The following is an 18,676-nucleotide window of genomic DNA, read 5'->3' as shown; positions in this document are numbered from 1 at the left end:
ATAAATAAATAGAGAAATAAATAAATATATAAATAAATAAATAAATACAAAAATAAATACAGAAATAGAGAAATAAATAGAGAAATAAATAAATAAATGTATAAATAAATATAAAAATAAATAAATAAATATATAAATACAGAAATACAGAAATAAATAAATATATAAATAAATAAATACAGAAATAAATGCACTTATTCTCATAATTGCACGCATTTCTTTGCAAATTTTATCTTTTTTAAATTTATTTATTTATTTATTTATTTATGTATATATTTATAGTTTTGGCAGCCACGGTCCTCCATAGACAACAACGGGCGAGAAAAATAACATAATGGAAAAGCGACAAAAAATACAATTAAAGAGTCAAAGTGGCAAAAAAGCCACAAAAAAGCGACAAACACATGACGAAATCGCCAGAAAGTGACAAAAAAGCAACGAAAAAGTGACCGAAAAAGAAACAAAAATTTGACGACAACCACACAACAAAAAGTGACAAAATAGCGACGAAAAAAACGGCCAAAAAAACCCAGATTTTTTTTTAAAAATGCACGAAAAAGAAACAAAAAAGTGGCAAAAACACAACAAATGGTGACAAAAAAAGTCGACTAAAAAGTGACAAAAAAGAAAAGAAAGTGTCATAAACGCGACAAAAACGCAATGACAAAACGACAAAAAAATACAGCTAAAGAGAAAAAGCAACAAAAACGCCACAAAAGAGCGACAAAAACATGACAAAAAAGCAACAAAAAGTGACCGAAAAAAACCCCAACTAAAATGTGACGACAACACAATAAAAAGTGACAAAAAAAGCGACGAAATAAAGAGACCAAAAAAACCCAACCCACCAAAAAAAAAAACCCGGACGAAAATGCATCAAGAAAGTCAAAAACGCAATGACAATGCAACAAAAAAGTTATGTAGGTCTTAGCTTTCACATGAGTCATTGCACTGGCCTTTAGGCAACAAAAAAGGTGACAAAAAAGAAACAAAAAAGTGACAAACAAGCAACAAAAAGTGACCCAAGAAAACAACAAAAACATGATAATGTTGATGCTAATGTGACAAAAATGCAATGACAAAACCACATAAAAGCTACTCTCAGTTTTGTAAGTCTTATCATTCAAATGAGACTTTTGTACTGGCCTCTTCCTCCCGTCTCTGAAATCTCTCTCCTATCGCTCTCCTTCATCCTATTTATACTTTTGACCGCGTCCAAAATGGCCGCCCGTCGTCCTCCGCGAATCAAACTCAATTCAATTACTCCTGGGCACTTTTGCTAATTCCGCGGCGGCACCGTACTATCCATTAGCCCCCCCCCCCCATCCCCGCCCCCCCTTCCCTTTCGCTATGCCAGGAATTTGATTTACTACGAGGCTACGGCGTTTTCGTTTGTGTAAAAGAAAGAAGCGCCGGCCGAAGACGAGGTTTAATATCGGCGATGGAGGGAGAGGGTGCATTAGCTAAAGAGGGTCCCGCGCGGGTCGGGACGCTACAATTAATAACGGGCTGAGTAATAAAGCTAAGTGGATTGAAGGAGGAGCAAGATGGCTGCCGAGAAAGTGAAGGTGAATCTGACGCAGGAGGGGGCGGGGCTTGTGTTCAGGCCGGTGGAAACTAATGACAGGGATGTTACATAATGGAGAAATGGGTTTGTGTGATGTAATAGAGTGTGTGAGGATGGATAGAGGAGAGAGTGACAGTCTTTTCTTTTAAGTACGGTGAGAAAGCAAATATAAATGACATTCATAAATCACCAAAGAAACCAACTCAAAGTTTGATATATCGAGGCAGGAAAATATCACGATAAACGATATTATTGACTATAAAGATACTATACTACTACAATAAACTTGAAAAATAATCCAATTTGCTTCACTTAACCTCTTCTCAACCGAGCGCATTTTCTCCATTTCGGCTTTACCCAAAACTAAAAGCTTCTCGACTGGAGAGCAACGGCGTAGCGTCTCATTTGAAAGCTAAGACCGACAAAAGTGATCGTAACTTTATCGTCTCATAGTCGCCGCGTTATTATCACGTTTTTCAAGATTTTTTTGCTGAGTTTTCATCACGTTTTTGTCACTTTCATTGCTTTTTTGTCATCGCTTTTATCAAGAACCTTTGAGATTTGGGTAAAGCCAAACAGGAGAACATGTGCTCTGTATCGTATATCTGTTATTTATCGAACAATAAGTCGGTATAGTATCGTGACAGCCCTATCTGCAGGCTTCTCAAAGTGATAATAGGAGCAGAGATTTAGGGAGGGGCTTGATCTGGGTCTTCAATGATTGGTCAAAAGCAGTGCAAAGTAACTCCTGCCCCAAGAGGCCATAAGCGCCACTGCAGGTGTCGTAGCATGTACGTTTTTTTACTCATTAATTGTCCGTGAGAGTAAATACTACGCTGACAGAAAACACAAAGGGACAGAGAGATATTTTTCATCCAATTACACAATGGAGATCATTTGTTCACTCAAACTTGGCTGTAAATACTGTTTTAGTGGAGCTAGCCCGCAGTTAGCTTGTTAGCTTCTTCTTCGTGATTCCATTAGTGTGTATTGCGTTTCTGGGTCGGTGGCAGTCAAGTTGCAATTGTGGTTTTCTGGCCAGAGACACCAGGGGGAGATGAAAAAAAACAATTCAACCCATTAACACTTGTATTACCCCCAGAGGGACTACAGGAAGGATTTATTAAGGTAAACAAGTTACGTAGTTCTGCTTTAAAAGGTACACTGAATAACATTTTGGATTATACTGTTGCCAGCAATACTAAATGTGCTGCTAATGAACAGACACAGATGCTGTTGTAATCAATGCATGGACTTCGATGAGGACCGAAACTTTAAAGCTGTTACAGAAATCTGAAATCAAAACTGAAAGAGAAACGTTCCGTGACCCACAGCTCCTCCCTCATTTATCAGAACACGGACCATCAGCCGCCCGTCGAGCGCCTCCTTAAATCTCTGCTCCTGTTTTCACTCCGAGACGCTTTATTTACGAGCAAACACTCGAGTCTGAAGAGGAACAGGACAATCAGAGGAGGGTCCCACCTGCTGCCGCTCCACAAACAACGGCCAATCAGTGAAAACGCCGACAAGGACGGATCAGGGGGGGCGGCGACCCGCCGAGCCAAACCCGGAGCGGAGGAACTGTCTGCGGGGAAAGAGCTGGCCTCACGCTGAGCGGAGCAGGTGACGGGGTTTGTGTGAAGTTTATGGTTCAATGTTCTGCTGCCTTTAAAGTGGAGAGGTTTATTTAACAATTTATCTAGATTTGAGGCCAGAATATAAACTTTAGGAAGCATCCTGTACGCAAGGCAATAACGTTTCTCTGCTCTCACTCATTATTCACTGAAGCAGGAACAAAGAGGAGTTTTAGCCCCAGATTGAGAACCATTTTCTTGCTCATAAAAAAGTCTATGGTGTCTCGTGCAGCAGAAACTAACTACTAACAAAAAGTATTCTCCCTGCCAGCAAAATAGTGCTTTTTAGCCCTTTCTACTCTAAAGAGCCAAATATGGCTCCAGTTATGGTCCCGGTATTTGGACGCACTTGGACACAAGGGGGCGCCCTTCCAACCTTCTCAGTGTAAATGTGAGTTCACTTTCTTCAGAGTGAGACTTTAGATCAGACACCATGAGTGACAGCAACATGACGCTAAATACAGTGAGCTCTTTGTTTCCAGTAAAACGGCTGAGGCCTCATTGCTCTTCAGTCACAGACTGAGAAGTGAAGAAGGAAGTCATGGAGCTTCTGCTTTAGACAGAACTTCAGACTTCTGCTGTAAGTGGACAATTCTGAAACTGAAGTATGTAGTAAATAAATAAAAAATGAAATGAAAATTCTAATTAAATCACACAATTGATGCTTATAAAGGTTGTAGAAACATCCATATAAGAGCAATGAGGCCTCGGCCTTTTTACTGAAAATAAAGATCTCACTATTTAGCGTCATGTTACTGTGACTCAAGGTGTCTGACCTACAGTGTAGCTCTGAAGCCAATCAGATCACAGAGACTCAGAGTGGGCGGGGCTCAAATCAGCACCAAACGCCAAGATCTAAGTTCTAAGACTAAAAATAATAAACCCAGAGTAGAAAGGGTTAAAGCAATTCTTAATGCCCAAATACTATATTTTAATGCCCTCAACGCATGAAAAAATATCTGTGCATATTTAATTTCTTAGGATTTGCAAACATTTCTGCAACAGAACATGTTTTAGACAATTATTTTAGTATTACTTCTATGGGAAAAATCCTGGAGCGATGTCATAATTTTCCAACAAATTTTGATTTAAATGACTTATTTACAAGGATATCATTAGTTGCAAGTTCATCAGTTGCATAATTATCATTTTATTTTAATGAAGAAGCAAATTTAATGAAGAAAAGTTTGTGTAAATGAACATACATGGGTCTCATGCATGTAAACGCCCCACACCGGATTGTAGCCTGCACTCTCAAACACATCATCCTGGCCTATTGTACATGTTTTTAGTGGTAGGTGAAACCGAAGTACCCAGAGGGAATCGAACCCTGGACCTTCGAAGGACCCCGTTTTTTTTATTTTGAAGCTGCAGTAAGTGACACAGATAAAGGTAAAGTTTCATAGAAGTTTGACTCGTTTCCCATTGACTTAAAGGGGCTAGATGCAAGTTCGTCATGTTATACTCACTACTTCCACCTCAGGTCATACGTGGAACGGCAGCTTCTACATTAAGCTTGTGCGTGACGGCACTTCAGACCCGACTTAAAACCTTTCTGAGTGACAGTGCAGGATTTTAGAGCCAGATGTGGTGAACAGGTCTGAGCTCATTCTACACATTAGGACATTGTTGGAACATGTAGAGGGAGGAAGATACTGAATTTTAACATTTTTAAACTCCGTATAGTTCCTTTAAGTTCGTTCAAAAGTACCTGTGATGATGAGACATTCGTTGTGGCCCAGGGCTTCGGTGAAGAGTCGAGACACGATGAGCTCCGGGTTTATGAGGAAGCGGATCTCCTCCTGGACCAGACCCAGGCTGGTGACGCCTCCGCCCACAAACTGGTTCGCAAAGTCCACCTGCAGAGAAGAATTTAACACATTGTGATCAAAAACAAGACGGAAGTGGTACAAAATGAGAAAAATCGAGACTAAAACTGAATGTCTGCAGATATTTTTAAGTTGGATTCTTATGATACGCATATTGTGTCTCTTAAAGTGATAGTCTGGAAGTCTAAAATGTGCAAAATCGACCACCTGGTATTGCATTTTGGATCTCAGTAACTAATCAGAGGTAGTATCCTCCCACGTCGACCAATGAGACGAGCTTTTGATGTCAGGTCCAATCAGGAAGAGGGGGAGGAGCCTGATCATTCTGTTCCTGCTCTCCTCATTTTGCAAACGAAGGCGTTTCTGGTTAAAGAGGGGGGGACTTTTATTGTTTACTGTACAATTTCTATCTTTCCTCACTTTGCAAACTTACAGACTATCACTTTAATGTCTTGATAACAATCATTTGGTGACAGACCGTAAAGCACAACTTTCCAAAGTCACTACATTGCCTTTCCCCCACTGGCTTTGTCACGTTTGATGTCTGGTTCCGGGCTCTTGTTGTTGTTTTACTGTGACAGGTTTTCGACAGAGTGAAGGTGCTGCAGGTGCTGGAGTCACTTCTGTTTTTGACATCAGCGTTAGCCTTTCCCACCTCACAGCGTTTAAGCCATAAAGCCCAGAGCAAACGTCAAAACAGGTCCCTGCAAACGGGCGGCTAACGTGACGGAGATGGATGGAGGGTTTAGACGGTGTCCCTCCAGGTCTGTACTACGGACTGGGCGGGAATATCTGACATATGAGCTCCTGTTCGAACACGAAGGAGACATATCATGAATAAAATCCACTTTTTAAAGCCTTAAACCATCAAAACAACCTGCTATTGCTTCATTCATGCAGTTCTTAGTAATCATGTTCACTTTGGTTGCTTCTTCCTCCACTCCTAATGACCGGCCAGGGTGGGGGAAATGAAAGACTGGATTTGGACGAGGACCTAACTTATTAATATCTCATATTTGGCAGATTTAAGTCAAAATCTCCAATCACCTCTGAGTGGGAAAAATGTGGGCGGGGCTTCTGTCTGTCCGTTTGCACAAAGGAAAGTAAACAGCCTATCTCACTGCGCGCATTCAAAGGGCCTTTCTCACCGGCCTAGAGACTAGTTGGAGACTCGAGCTGCCGATGGTCTCCGAGACATCCCCTGGAGACAAGAGCAAGTCTCCAGATGGTCTTGGTGAAAACAAACAGGTTCGATTCTAGCAGAGTCTCCGAGAGGTCTTCCCAGTCCCACGCAGCTGTGTTGCAAATTCGGTTTGTTGTCCTCAACCTGTGAGACGTTTCTGTGAAGAAACGGAGATCTCAAAGAGTCGTGTGGAGTCTCTTTGAGATCTCCTTGGTATCTCACAGGTCTTGGAGACATTGAAAGGGACGTCACAGAAACGTCTCACAGCTTGACCTACTCCTACCACATGGAGTGTGTTTACAAGGGCTCAAGTTTCCCGGTTATAATCGGGAGTTTTTATTATTCCGGTTTTGTTTTTGATCATATAAATCAGGGGTAGGCAACGTCAGGCCTGGGGGCCAAATTCGGCCCTCCAGCGTAAAACCTTTAGCCCCCAAGAGAATTTTGAAGAAACATTTATTCATGAATCAGAGACTAAACACATGAAAAGGACTCTAAAATGTGGAAAATCCTGGCAATATTTTCACATTTCCCACACTGAGAAAAATAAAACATTGGCTTAATCTGCAAATTGTTTAGAAATCATTTACATCCGCATTTTACTAGTTGTTCATAATGATATATATTCATTAGTCCAACTATAAATGTTTCATCTGTAACTGTGAACATTTTAAATTGGTTCAACAAAAAAATGTTCCTGACTTGAATGTTCAAAGGTTAATTGAGTCAATTTAAAACTCTTCATTAGCAGATATGAGCCAATTTAAATTGTTTCATTGAACCAATGTACTTTTAATGGCTTAATCAATGCCATTTATTGATTTCATTTAAATTGATTAATTTCATTAAAACACATTTGGATTAATTTACTTTTTTATTGCCAAAGACATTGTATGTACAAATGCAAATTGCAATATTTTGTAATATGAGTAATGTAGGTACACAAACATTTCATACTTTCTAATTTTTCAATTCTTGGCTCAAGGTTCAAAAGCTGGTTAAACATTTTGAGAAAAAGTGTTAAAACTGTAGTATAATGTATTTAGCCACATTGTTATGCATTTTCAAACACTTTCACAGCAAAACTGGATGAACAAGAATTTTCCAAAAAACAACAACTGTGCATCCAAGGTACAGCATAATAATCACTGCATCAGTCTCCCTGTGATCCGTGTTCATTTCTTGTTATCCAGTCCCATGAGTACCTTCAGGATGAATTCAACTGTGCGTTCACATTTCTTTGGGTACTTCATGTTGAGGCATTATGAGTCCGAATTGCAAAGTCTTGAACCATTGAATGCAGATCTGTCACAATCTTCACGATGGGTGTTACGACGACTGCCATCGGCTCTTCCTCCACACGGAAATCTTGCTGAATCTGCAAAACATGAGTGGAATAACACATATTAGAATTTACAAATAATGCAATGATTTTCATGGTCGGGTCTAAACCCGGCTAAACTAAGCCTTAACCAGGTCAAACAGAGTCTGAATGAGCCACTGGTATTTTAACTTTGTAATTACAGTATGAGGGTTTTGTAAATAACATTACTGCAGCTGTAGATAAAACTGAAAATACATGTATTAAAGGGGAGCTCTGAGAAAGTATGTAAGTAAGCATGTCCGCTCTCAAAATACCCAAATCAGTAATAAATGTGCACTTCATGTTAAACACAAACCAGAATCTTACAATATTTGAAATGTCGTTCATCTTCTCCTTCTATGAAAAAGCCTGATTTCCCCCATTTTGTAAAGTAAAGTTAGAAAATGATACATTCCTATGGTATTTCTTAATTAAAATATAAAGAAGCATATATATACACCAATTTTAGACAAAAGGACTGGCTCCAGTATTTACATGATATTGATCTTTTGCAAAATTTTAGCACTACAAGAGAACTAATTTTAGTTTTTGGGTAAAATAAAACCATATTTCTCCTGCAACTCTAATATCGTCAGCTTTCAGTTCATTTTCTAATATTTGTTCAATACCCTTATTCATTTATATGTTTCTTTGACAGGGACAGTTCAAGAAAACATTGCCAACTCAGTGGCCGATGTTATGTACATAACATCCAAAGGCTTATTTGCAGATTTTTTTCAAATGCATTATAGTACATGATTGGCTCTATATGAGGGACTTCTGACTAGATTCTCCGAGAGTCGCTGCTCTTCCTCTCCCGTTATTTCCTTGTCGGGGATTAGCAGTGTCTCGTCCAAATTAATGAAAAGCTCTAGATTCCATGGACAGTGAATTACCCATGAACAGTTGAAGGTACATGTTAAAAACATTATGTTGGATGTAAATACTTGACCGAAGAAAAAAGTTAGCCCTTAGCTTGAGGACAAAAACATCTACCACGATGGAACACGGACATGTCCTTCAGTGAAGCCTTTACATTAGGGTGCACCAAACCCCCCATGATTTTCAAAATTTTATCTGATCAACTCTACCTTTTTTTTGGTGGTGAGGTTCATTGAAAACAACGCTTCTGTGAAATTTAGGCTTGATTAGACTAATTTTAGGTCTCCCACATCACATCTGTATATTGCGAAAATGTGTCATATCACACTCCACCAGTCCCTTATGGCTCCTCCTGCAGGTCCACAGGAGGACAGCCCCACAATGCTCCATCTCTGGGTGACGTAACAGTTCTTGGTCTCTCACCATAAGGGGCTTCTGAACCGCTCTTGGTCTGACCCGTCACCTAGGACCTGTTTGTCATGGGAGACCCTACCAGGAGCATAATGCCCCAGACAACAGAGCTCCTAGGATCATGCGGGTTCTCAAACTCCTCCACCACGATAAGGTGACGGTTCCTGGAGGGGATTTTTTTTGTTTAGTTTTTTTGTTTAGTTTTGTTTATATTTTTTTTTTATTTTTTATTTTTTATAGAACATGGCATTGCAAAAAACCCAGATCATTAAAAGAATAGTGTACAATTGCGGGTGCTCAAACTGAGGAGATGATTTTTTTTACTTTATTTTATTTTATTTTTTTTTATTTATTTTTGTATTTATTTTTTTTTTTTATAGAACATGGCGTTGCAAAAAACCCAGCTCATTAAAAGAATAGTGTACAATTGCGGGTGCTCAAACTCCACCACGATAAGATGACGGTTCAAGGAGGGGATTCTATTTTTTTTTTTTTTCTTTTTTTTTTTCTTTTTTTAGACTCAGATCATTAAAAGAATAGTGTACATTGAACTTTTTAGAACTTTCTTCTGCAAAGTATATTATATTCTAACTTCAAAGAGTTAAGTACCAAGACGTACTTGCCATCTTACGTTTTCGCTGGTTAGGAAGTGAATGGCGCGAATTTTCAACAACCTGTAAAATTTGCTGGAATCTTTCTTCCTTTTTGGCAGATTTTATGCAGTCATTTGCAAGTTTTACGCCCCTCTCTGCGCTGTCATTCACCACACGGATGCTGTCAACAATACTCTTTGCTTTTGCATAGTCATCGTCATTCTCCCATTCGTTGACAGGCTTTGTGAGGAAAGCGCTACTGATCCTCATCACACTGAAGAACATCCAGGAATCGCTTCCAACAAACTGTGAGAGGTCATCAGATAGTTCTGTTGGCACTTTGGGAAATTTAGGCTTTCCGAAGCCCTTGCCATGACGCTTATTCTTCAGCATAACGAAGTCTTCAGGCCTAGTAGCCATCATCTTAAGCACCATCTTTTCCTTCACATTCTCAGGCACTGATGGACAGAAAAGGGCCAGTGGCACCAGCTCTTCTGTTAAGTACCACATATGGTTTGCTAAGCTCTTCAGAGCAGCTTGTACCAATGCTGGATCTCTCTCCTTATAAGAGAGCAGAGAGTTGACAAGGAGAAGATCATTTCTTGGGGCGCTTGAAGGAATAGGAGAGGTAAGCCACCATGGTACATAGCAATAAACAACAAACTGCACAAAGCGATGAAGCAGAGTTCGCTGATTTCCTGTAAACACAGAGTGTCTTGGGAGTTCCTTTTCAATCTTACTGCCAAGCAAGTCCATCTTCATTGAGTACAGTAGTTTAGCCATCCAACGAGCTCGATGTAGAGCACCAGGTTGATGGAAGCTGTGATTGACTTGATCATCTGCATTTAGGTACAACAGGGTCAGAGAAACTAGTTCTCTGTAGTCTCCTCTGTCAAACCCTGTGTTGGTAAAATCCTTACAGATTGCAGTGATTTGATCTTTGCTACTCTGTAATTCTGGTGGACACTCTGGAATGTCCAGGTCTGCTTTGTCACTGTATGTGAGAGCAGGAAACTTCTCCTTGAACCTGAGAAATATGGAAATCTCAGGACTGTGTGACACCTCAATCCTAAGGGCATTCCAAACATGCGTCAGCAGTACTTCACCAACATGGTGGCGACAAGCAAACCATAAAAGTGTACGCTCCAGGGCAGCCTGAAGTGCAATGCAAGCAGCGGTTAGAGCTCCTGTGTTAGAATTGGTTGTGTCAAACACCATACCAGTGATACTGTTTCCACATTTCCAGTTCATGAACAAAAGGGAACTTGCATCTGCAATCAATTTTCCCATTTTGTCTGTACTTTTGTGGCCTATTTCCGGGACACCTAAGAGTTTTATGCCTCCGATTCCTGAGAGAAGGACAGGCAACCTCTCTACTTTGCTCATCCCATCCAATGTGTTCATCAGTTTACCATCCCAGTGAACATTTGCAACTTCTGGTGGAGCCCAGTTTTCTTTTATTTGTTCATCAATAGCTTTGATAGCTTCAACTTTGTAACGTTCTGCACTGCTGTAACTGAGACTGAGTCTAGATGGTTCCTCATTAACAGCTTCTATGATTTCATGCATGACCGAGGACATGGCAGACGAAGAAATGTTGTTCCTCACCATGGACTGAACAACCTTTGGAGCCTTCAAAATGTCATGAGGAATGAATACAATCACACCTGTTTTGACAGTTCGTTTATGAGATTTCTTGTTTTCACGGAACAATCTTGGCTCCATATCCTCAACATCGGATCCACTAGAATCACTCTCTGTTTCACCAACCTCGAAAGGAATCGTCTCAGATGACACTGAAGCCTGCATCTTTTCTTTCTGTGCTCTCTCAATTCTTTTAAGCTCCAATACTTTTCTTTCTATGACTTTTGCCTTGGTTTTTGCGGTCTTTGCATCAACACCAGCCATTGACGCCTTTCTATGACTCATCATTGACTCTAAGAACTTCTTGTCCTCATCATTAGGAATACGCTGCATCACATCTCTAGGCCAGAGTTTGAACGTGCACTCAAGTTGTCTCTTGAAGTCATTCACTCTATCGTTCGACTTCCCAGGACCGTCCCAACGTTCTGCTGGTATCTTGAGAATGCTATTCATAGTGGCATGCAACTTTTCAATTTCTTCTACCATTTTGTGATCTCGCAAAGAAGGTATACTCGCTTTTGCATATATCACTTTAATGGTATCTATCGTTGCCTTAGCTGCTTCATGTTTTGTCATGGATTTGAAATGTGCCAGAAAACAAAGGAGGGCTTGTTTACAAGTTGGGAGCCTGCTTGTATTAATAACCTTGTCTGCATCCGTTGGTGTTGTGCCCAGCAACTGATACCGCTGGCTTTTGCTTGGGACACTGGAGGCCATCTGAATTCTATCGATGTTTTAAGTAAAATACCCAAAAATGAATGGAATTGAACAAAAGGTCATAGAAGTAGTAAAGGTCCAGGACAACTACTTTGAGATTTGTTCACCAAATGTAAAGTGCAATTACAAATAAATGATTTATTATCTATTTTTTTTTTTTTTAAATTTTTTTAATTATTTTTTTTATATATTTTTATTTTTATTTTTGATTTTTATATATTATATATTACATGTTATTTATGATTTATGATTATGATCATTAAGGGAGATTGTACATGTTTTGCATAAATATGTCAAAAAGAAACAAAATACGATTATCTCTCATTACACGAGAAATTCTCGAATTTTAAGCTTATTTTAGTACTAAAATGTCAATAACTTGTACAATTTTTGAGCAAATTAACTACAATTTTGCATACAACATCTTGAAAGCATACAGCAACAAACTATATAACTTTAAAATAAAAGAAAGTCAGACTTTATTTGTTATGAATTTTTTTTCTCTCCGACCCCATATAAATGCCAATTAACATATTTTGGTGTCAATGTGGGACCCTTTGTTGAACTCTGATTAGCTTAAAATTTTGCAGAGCTGCTATTTAGCATGAACCTCACCCCCAAAAAAAAGGTAGGTTGAATTTAAAGATCTAAGGGGATTTGATGCATCCTACTTTACATCCAGTATGATGTTTATAACACTGACTGTCAGTAACTTACAGCCTGCCATGTAATCTAGTACTATTCATTTATTTGGATGAGACACTGTTAATCCTCCATAGGGAAATAATGGGAGAGGAAAGCAGTGCCTCCCAGAGAGTCCAGTCTGAAGTCACGTGTCACTTGTGTGAATAGAGCCCATTGTCAGCTCGCACACTTGTCAAAAAAGATCCATTTATTGGCTCTGATCAATTGTTAAACTACAAGATGCACATATGTTATGTAGGCCATTGATCAGGAACCCAGAGAACCAATAAAGAACCGATCAAATAGAGAAATGATTAATAGCATTGATGTTGCTCAAATCTGAACAGTTAAGTTTTGTAAATTATGTAAAATTGGCGGTTGTTAATACCATACCTAATATAATAAGAGATTTTACAGCTAAGAGCACAAGCACTACAAAGACATGGTTATTTTCAAGCCCAGTCATACCTGATGTTCTTTAAATGCGCGTCCACTGGAACAGCATCACTAACTTCAGTACACATGGTGTGTACCTGCATCCAGTGTACCGCTCATGGAAGCCTGTAAGATAATTATTTAACTGTAAACAAGTATGTACAGACATTGTAGTAATTTAAATATATAGATATATTCTTGAAAATGTGCTGGTACAATAAGGTTGCATAACATTATGCCTTTCAAATAATGCATAGACCTACCTCCTCAAATGGAGATGACCAGCAAACAGGTGTCCTCGTCCTAGTACTGGTGTCGGGGACGGCTCCTGTGCAGATGAGACACAGAAAAATACATTACTTAACTGTAAATGGTCTCATTTTTTCAGCAAATTTAACAGACTAAAATGTATATAGTCTTGTGAATAAATAAGTTAAGAAAAAAAGTGCAACGCATATTCATGCTAAAATTACAAAAAGTACACAATAAAGAAGAGCTGAACATTAATTACATTTGCTTGGTTCAGCTTTTTGAACAAATTATTTTACAAATGACTTTTTATGACTTTTTTATGACAGTCACTTTTGGAAGTTGGGTCAAACATTTTCTGTCCTTTAATTGTAATTACAGGTCATATAATAGTGTTTCAACGCGATCTCCTCGTTTAGGGGCTCGTCTGCCCCAAACAGTTGTTTATTATTTCATTCATGCTGCTCACTTTGAGCTCCCTGTGGGGCAGCAGCAGCGGTGGAGGTGACCGGGGCGGAGGAGGCAGTGGGCGCGGTGATGTCGCTGCCGTTCGGAGGCGACCAAGAGCGGAGCTGAGCGAACAGGTGGAAGATGTTTCGTGTCGGGGCGCCTGGAGCCGCCTCCTCAATCACCGACCCCGCGCACCTTTCCTCTCCCATGGCCCGGGAGAGCTGGCGCTGGGAACGTTCGGCCGCGCTCACTCGCTGTTTCCCCAGAGCCGCGCGCTTAAACCCTTTCCCCGCAGGCCGCGCTCACGTCCCGCGGTCTGTCCCTGTGCCACTCCTCTCTCCGCCCCACTCCAGCAGTCACGCTTGTTTCGCAAAATAAGCATGCACAACTTAAGCGCGAAGAGGAATAATAAAGAAAAAGAGTTCATGTTCTCTACAGGGACTTGGCTCCGCTCGGCTCCCGTCGTTCTCAGTGAAGAGACGAACAAAGACTCGATTCGTTCGTGAACGTCACATCACCGGTTTAAGCGCTTGCAAAACACGTTAAGGAATAATATTCATGTCAGCTTAAAGCACAGTAAAGGTAGATAGTATTTATTTTATGCGAGTTGCATTTCAAAGTCCAGGCGATGTCACGACACAAAATGGCGGCTGCGCTTAACCCTCCTAAGTTAGTGTAATATCTAAATCATAAGGGTGCAATTGGTCAAAAATAAAACCTTCAACCTAATACTCACAGCCTACAATATTTAAGAGATTTGATGCACAATCAATTTATTCAGTTTCAGTGCCAAAACATGTTCAATTAAAATTCAACTTAAGGAGAATTCTATCTGACGCCTCTGTGCATACATACAGGACACATGTATTAAGTTTACGAGTCTCAATATGCTTTTAACTTACCTTTTCTCGCTGTAAAGTTCCAACAGTGGGTCTGGCTAGATCTTGAGTGAAAAGGTCTTGGCCACATTTGAAATCTGGAACACGTGGTGTGTCATCTTCTTCAGCGTTAATTGGTAGAGTCAAGTGCTGTGGTTGTCAGTGCTGCCCCCTGTGTTCGATGGCTCGACGAACGATTGTTCATTAGATCAATTAACTTTTATAAATAACTGTCAATTTGCAATAGACCATTGGATGTACATACAAAAATGTATCAAAACACAATGTTCAATCTATATGGTTTTAATTGGACTAACCAATTTGATTTTCTTTATTTAAGCCAATAGCAAAGAACATATTGAATCAACAACAGCAGTGTTTCACTTTTTTCAGTGCAGGAAACATTAGATTATACAATTGTATAGATTATACAATATGTGCAAAGCTTATATTTGTAGAAAAAAGGTGCTTTACTTTGGGCTACAATTGTGAGTTTCGGCCTTCGGTGTTTTGGAAAATCGGCCCTCCATGATACAGACTTGCCTATCCCTGATATAAATGCAGTTTCCCGATTATAAAAACCTGAAAATAGCAGTTCACAGTAAACAAACATGGTGGCGGCGAGTCTGAAGAGCTCCTGTTTCTGGAGTGAAGAGGAGACTGTGGTTTTTGTTTTAACCATGAAATAACTAGTGAATATTTAAGATGGAAAGAAGCATCGTAATGTGGATTTATGTGAAACTGTCAGTGACAGTATAAAGGCGTCTGGTTTTCCTCTGGACGCAGAGAGGAGTCGGCCACAACACAGAGATAGATAATGTTTTTCCTCCACTAACTATCGGCTTCAAACCTTCCCCCAGAGCTCCCTGGTCCGCGTCGGTGATAAAGACAGACCCAGGACGGGTAAAGGTAACGAATTATCCACAATCTGCCGTCGCTGTCGTAGCTCAGGATGTAGAGGATGAGTAAAACATTGAGCCCACATAAGCCATAATAATAAGCCACAAATGTATGCTTTTAATATTAATATAGCTTGATTACGAAAGCCAGGTTTCTTTATTTGATCATGCAAACAAGGGATTTGAGTTTCCCGATTTCTCAGTGACATAATAAACACCATATCCCAAAAACTGTCATAACCGTAAAATTTTGGGCCCTTGTAAACACACTTTTTCCAAGTCTCCGCTGAAATCGATGTTTGTTTTCACAGAGACTACCTGGAGACTCGCTGTATTTTCAGGAGACTCAACTCAAGTCTCCAGGCCGGTGAGATAGGCCCTTTATGCATCTTGTAGCATACTCCCACTATAATGGTATATACTGACAACAGACGCATGTGATAAATCCGTTAATGTTACATATTTTTTTGGTCATAACTCCGGCTTTCCATTTCTCACAGACTCTGGGCAGACCTTTCGGGGCTGGAGCTGGTACTCGGGTCACCTCCTCAGAGTCTTTTTCCCTTTTTTATCTCCGCTGCTCGCACGCTCTCTTTTGTTTGTGCCCCTGACAGCCGGGCGTCCGGAGGGGTTTTGTTGTGGATTGATGGACAGAGCAGAGGGGAACGGGGCCGAGGAGATGACAGCCTGTCACTGGGACCCAGCAGGCTCAACAATGTCCCACAGAGGAGGCCGGTTTATGGGGGAAGAGGCAGAGGAGGTCCACGAGTCTGTGAACTGAACTGGGATGTAGGAATTGGAAATACTGTAGGCTGTTTTTCATGAGAATTTATATTTTTATTCAGTTGGGATCGTCATCATTTCAGCACCACCGATACCACTTTTTCTAGAACCGAGTACTTTGATTTAAGTACTTGCCGATACGAGTACAAGGCATTTTCTTCCACAGACTTTTTGAAGTGAAGGCGGTTTATAGACTGACTTTTTCACAGCAGATTGGTTAGTAATTAGTTAATTTACTCATTTACATTTCCTTGAATAAAGTAGGCGACACTTTTAATAGAGGTTTTATCAGAATTGAACAGATGCCATTTTGTTTTTTTTAATTTTCATTCAATATTATTTAAATTTTTTATTCCTCTGTCCATCATAGACAGATCAGCTCATGTGCTTTATTCATTTATGTATTTTTATTTAACAACAGTATTGAGATGTTACTTATTACTGCAGATAAATGGTCTCTTTTCTCCTTTACTTCAGCTCCGTGTGGATTTTCTCGTGTGTTTATAGTAACTTATCCAGTAGCTTCAGCATTTTGATTGTTTTGCTGCAGCTCATTTTGGCTCAATATAAACATGCTGTATCTCTTTATTTTGGATTTTCTGAGGACTTTCTAGTCGCTGGGTTAGTTTTTCAGATGAACAAGCCCCTGGGCATAAAACGGCGTATGAATCGCCAGAATTGTTAGCCACAAGTTAGCTGCTAGTTAGCAACATTAGCATCATTAGTCTGTATGTTGTAAACACTGCAGACGCTGCAGCACTAACAACATTTAGCTCTGGTAAAATCCAGCTCAGACTCTGATTTAGGGAGTCTCGTCTGTAATAAAGTCAGATCTATGTGTAATATATTATTTCTACTAAAGAATTCTCCAGTTTGTTGCTATTTTCTTTCCTCAGCGGAGACACATCAAGTGGTATCGGCTTCTGGTATCGGAACCTCATGAATGAGATCAAGACATTTGTATTAAAATGCATTCAAATGAGCTGTCGGCTCCTTGTAGAAACTTAAAGGGAGTTTAAAAACCGAGTGCGCTCCACCAAGTGAAATGAACATGTAACTAATGAACATATAATGACTTAATCACTGTGTGCACTGTTTATAAAAGGGTATAACTGGTTGTAATTCCATACCATGATTAAAGTGAAAGATCAATCCTCTCATTAGTAAGTGACTCCTCTCATTTTCTAATTTTTAAGGAACATTTCTACGAACCTGCAGCATCCCACGTCCGTCATCTTCAATGGTGCCCTCGCATGTGATGTGGAGTCTGGTCAGCTGCTTCTCTGAACTAAATGAAAACAGATTTTAGTTTATGAACAGCTACAAACTGCCGCTCAGCACTAAAGATGTCGTTGCTGTACCTCGTCCAGTCGACGGGACTCTCCAAACTGCGGCGTGTGAACGTTACGAGCCCGTTTGGCACTGAGTTTAAAGACGACGGTAAATGTTAGTGTCTCCGTCAAACGTAATGGGAAAGACGAGGGTAAAACGGCGTCTGACTTACTTTGTTCAGTGACGGTTTTGAAGTAGCACATGAGCGTCTTCAGCTTCTCGATCTTTCGTGAAGACGAGCCCTCGAACAACCTGAAGACAGAAAGTAAAAGGAAATATTAATTAATTTTTATTTGTTTTTTCCATCATGTTGGTTTTAGTATGAGATTTTTTTTGTTTTTTAAAGACACAAAAATCCACATGTTTATTGAATGACATTTTCACACCGGTTTTAGACGCTTTTTTATTGAAACCTACTGAAACCTATTTTATTCATACTATACATTCTTCCATTAGGGAACATAATCCGAAATCACAATATAAATTTTCACTGTTATGCGGACGACACACAGCTGTATTTATCAATAAAACCAGGTCAGACAGATAAATTAGAAACACTTAGCTCCTGCGTAAAAGCCATAAAGACATGGATGACAGCAAATTACCTCCTTCTTAACCCGGACAAAACCGAGGTTATTATATTAGGCCCTCAACAACTGAGAGAGTCTTTATCTCAACAGATCATCTCCCTGGATAATATTAGCATATCAACGAGCACAACAGTAAAAAACCTCGGAGTTCTGTTTGACCAAGACCTCTCTTTTAAAACACATATAAACCAGGCTTGTAAAATAGCGTTCTTTCACCTGCGCAACATTACTAAAATACGAAATATCCTAACTAAGAGCGATGCAGAAAAACTTATTCACGCATTTGTCTCTTCAAGGCTGGATTACTGCAACAGCCTGCTGGCAGCGTGCCCTAAAAGCTCCCTGAAAAGTCTTCAATTAGTTCATAACGCAGCTGCTAGATTGTTAACCCGGACAAAGAGAAGAGAACACATTACTCCTGTGCTAAAGTCTCTCCATTGGCTTCCTGTTGAGTTTAGAATAAAATTTAAAGTCCTGCTCCTCACATTTAAATCCATAAAGGGTTTAGCTCCGCTTTATCTCCAAGACGCTGTCATTCCATATCAGCCAACCA

General features: G+C 39.8%; 1 protein-coding gene across 1 annotated transcript in view; it reads right to left on the bottom strand.

Annotated features, from left to right (window-relative positions):
• Nucleotides 1–18,676, bottom strand: part of LOC306978543 (poly(ADP-ribose) glycohydrolase) — a 58,426-nt gene that overhangs the window by 14,493 nt on the left and 25,257 nt on the right. The window contains exons 9-12 of the mRNA XM_079577147.1: nucleotides 17,706–17,785; nucleotides 17,563–17,623; nucleotides 17,414–17,489; nucleotides 4,913–5,060 (exon numbers count right to left, since the gene is read on the bottom strand). Coding sequence (XP_079433273.1) covers nucleotides 4,913–5,060; nucleotides 17,414–17,489; nucleotides 17,563–17,623; nucleotides 17,706–17,785 — 365 coding nt within the window. The remainder of the gene's footprint in view (nucleotides 1–4,912; nucleotides 5,061–17,413; nucleotides 17,490–17,562; nucleotides 17,624–17,705; nucleotides 17,786–18,676) is intronic.

The sequence above is a fragment of the Gobius niger genome (assembly GCF_951799975.1).
Source record: "Gobius niger genome assembly, chromosome: 19".
Taxonomy (NCBI): domain Eukaryota; kingdom Metazoa; phylum Chordata; class Actinopteri; order Gobiiformes; family Gobiidae; genus Gobius; species Gobius niger.
This window is presented reverse-complemented; position numbering and strand designations above follow the sequence as displayed.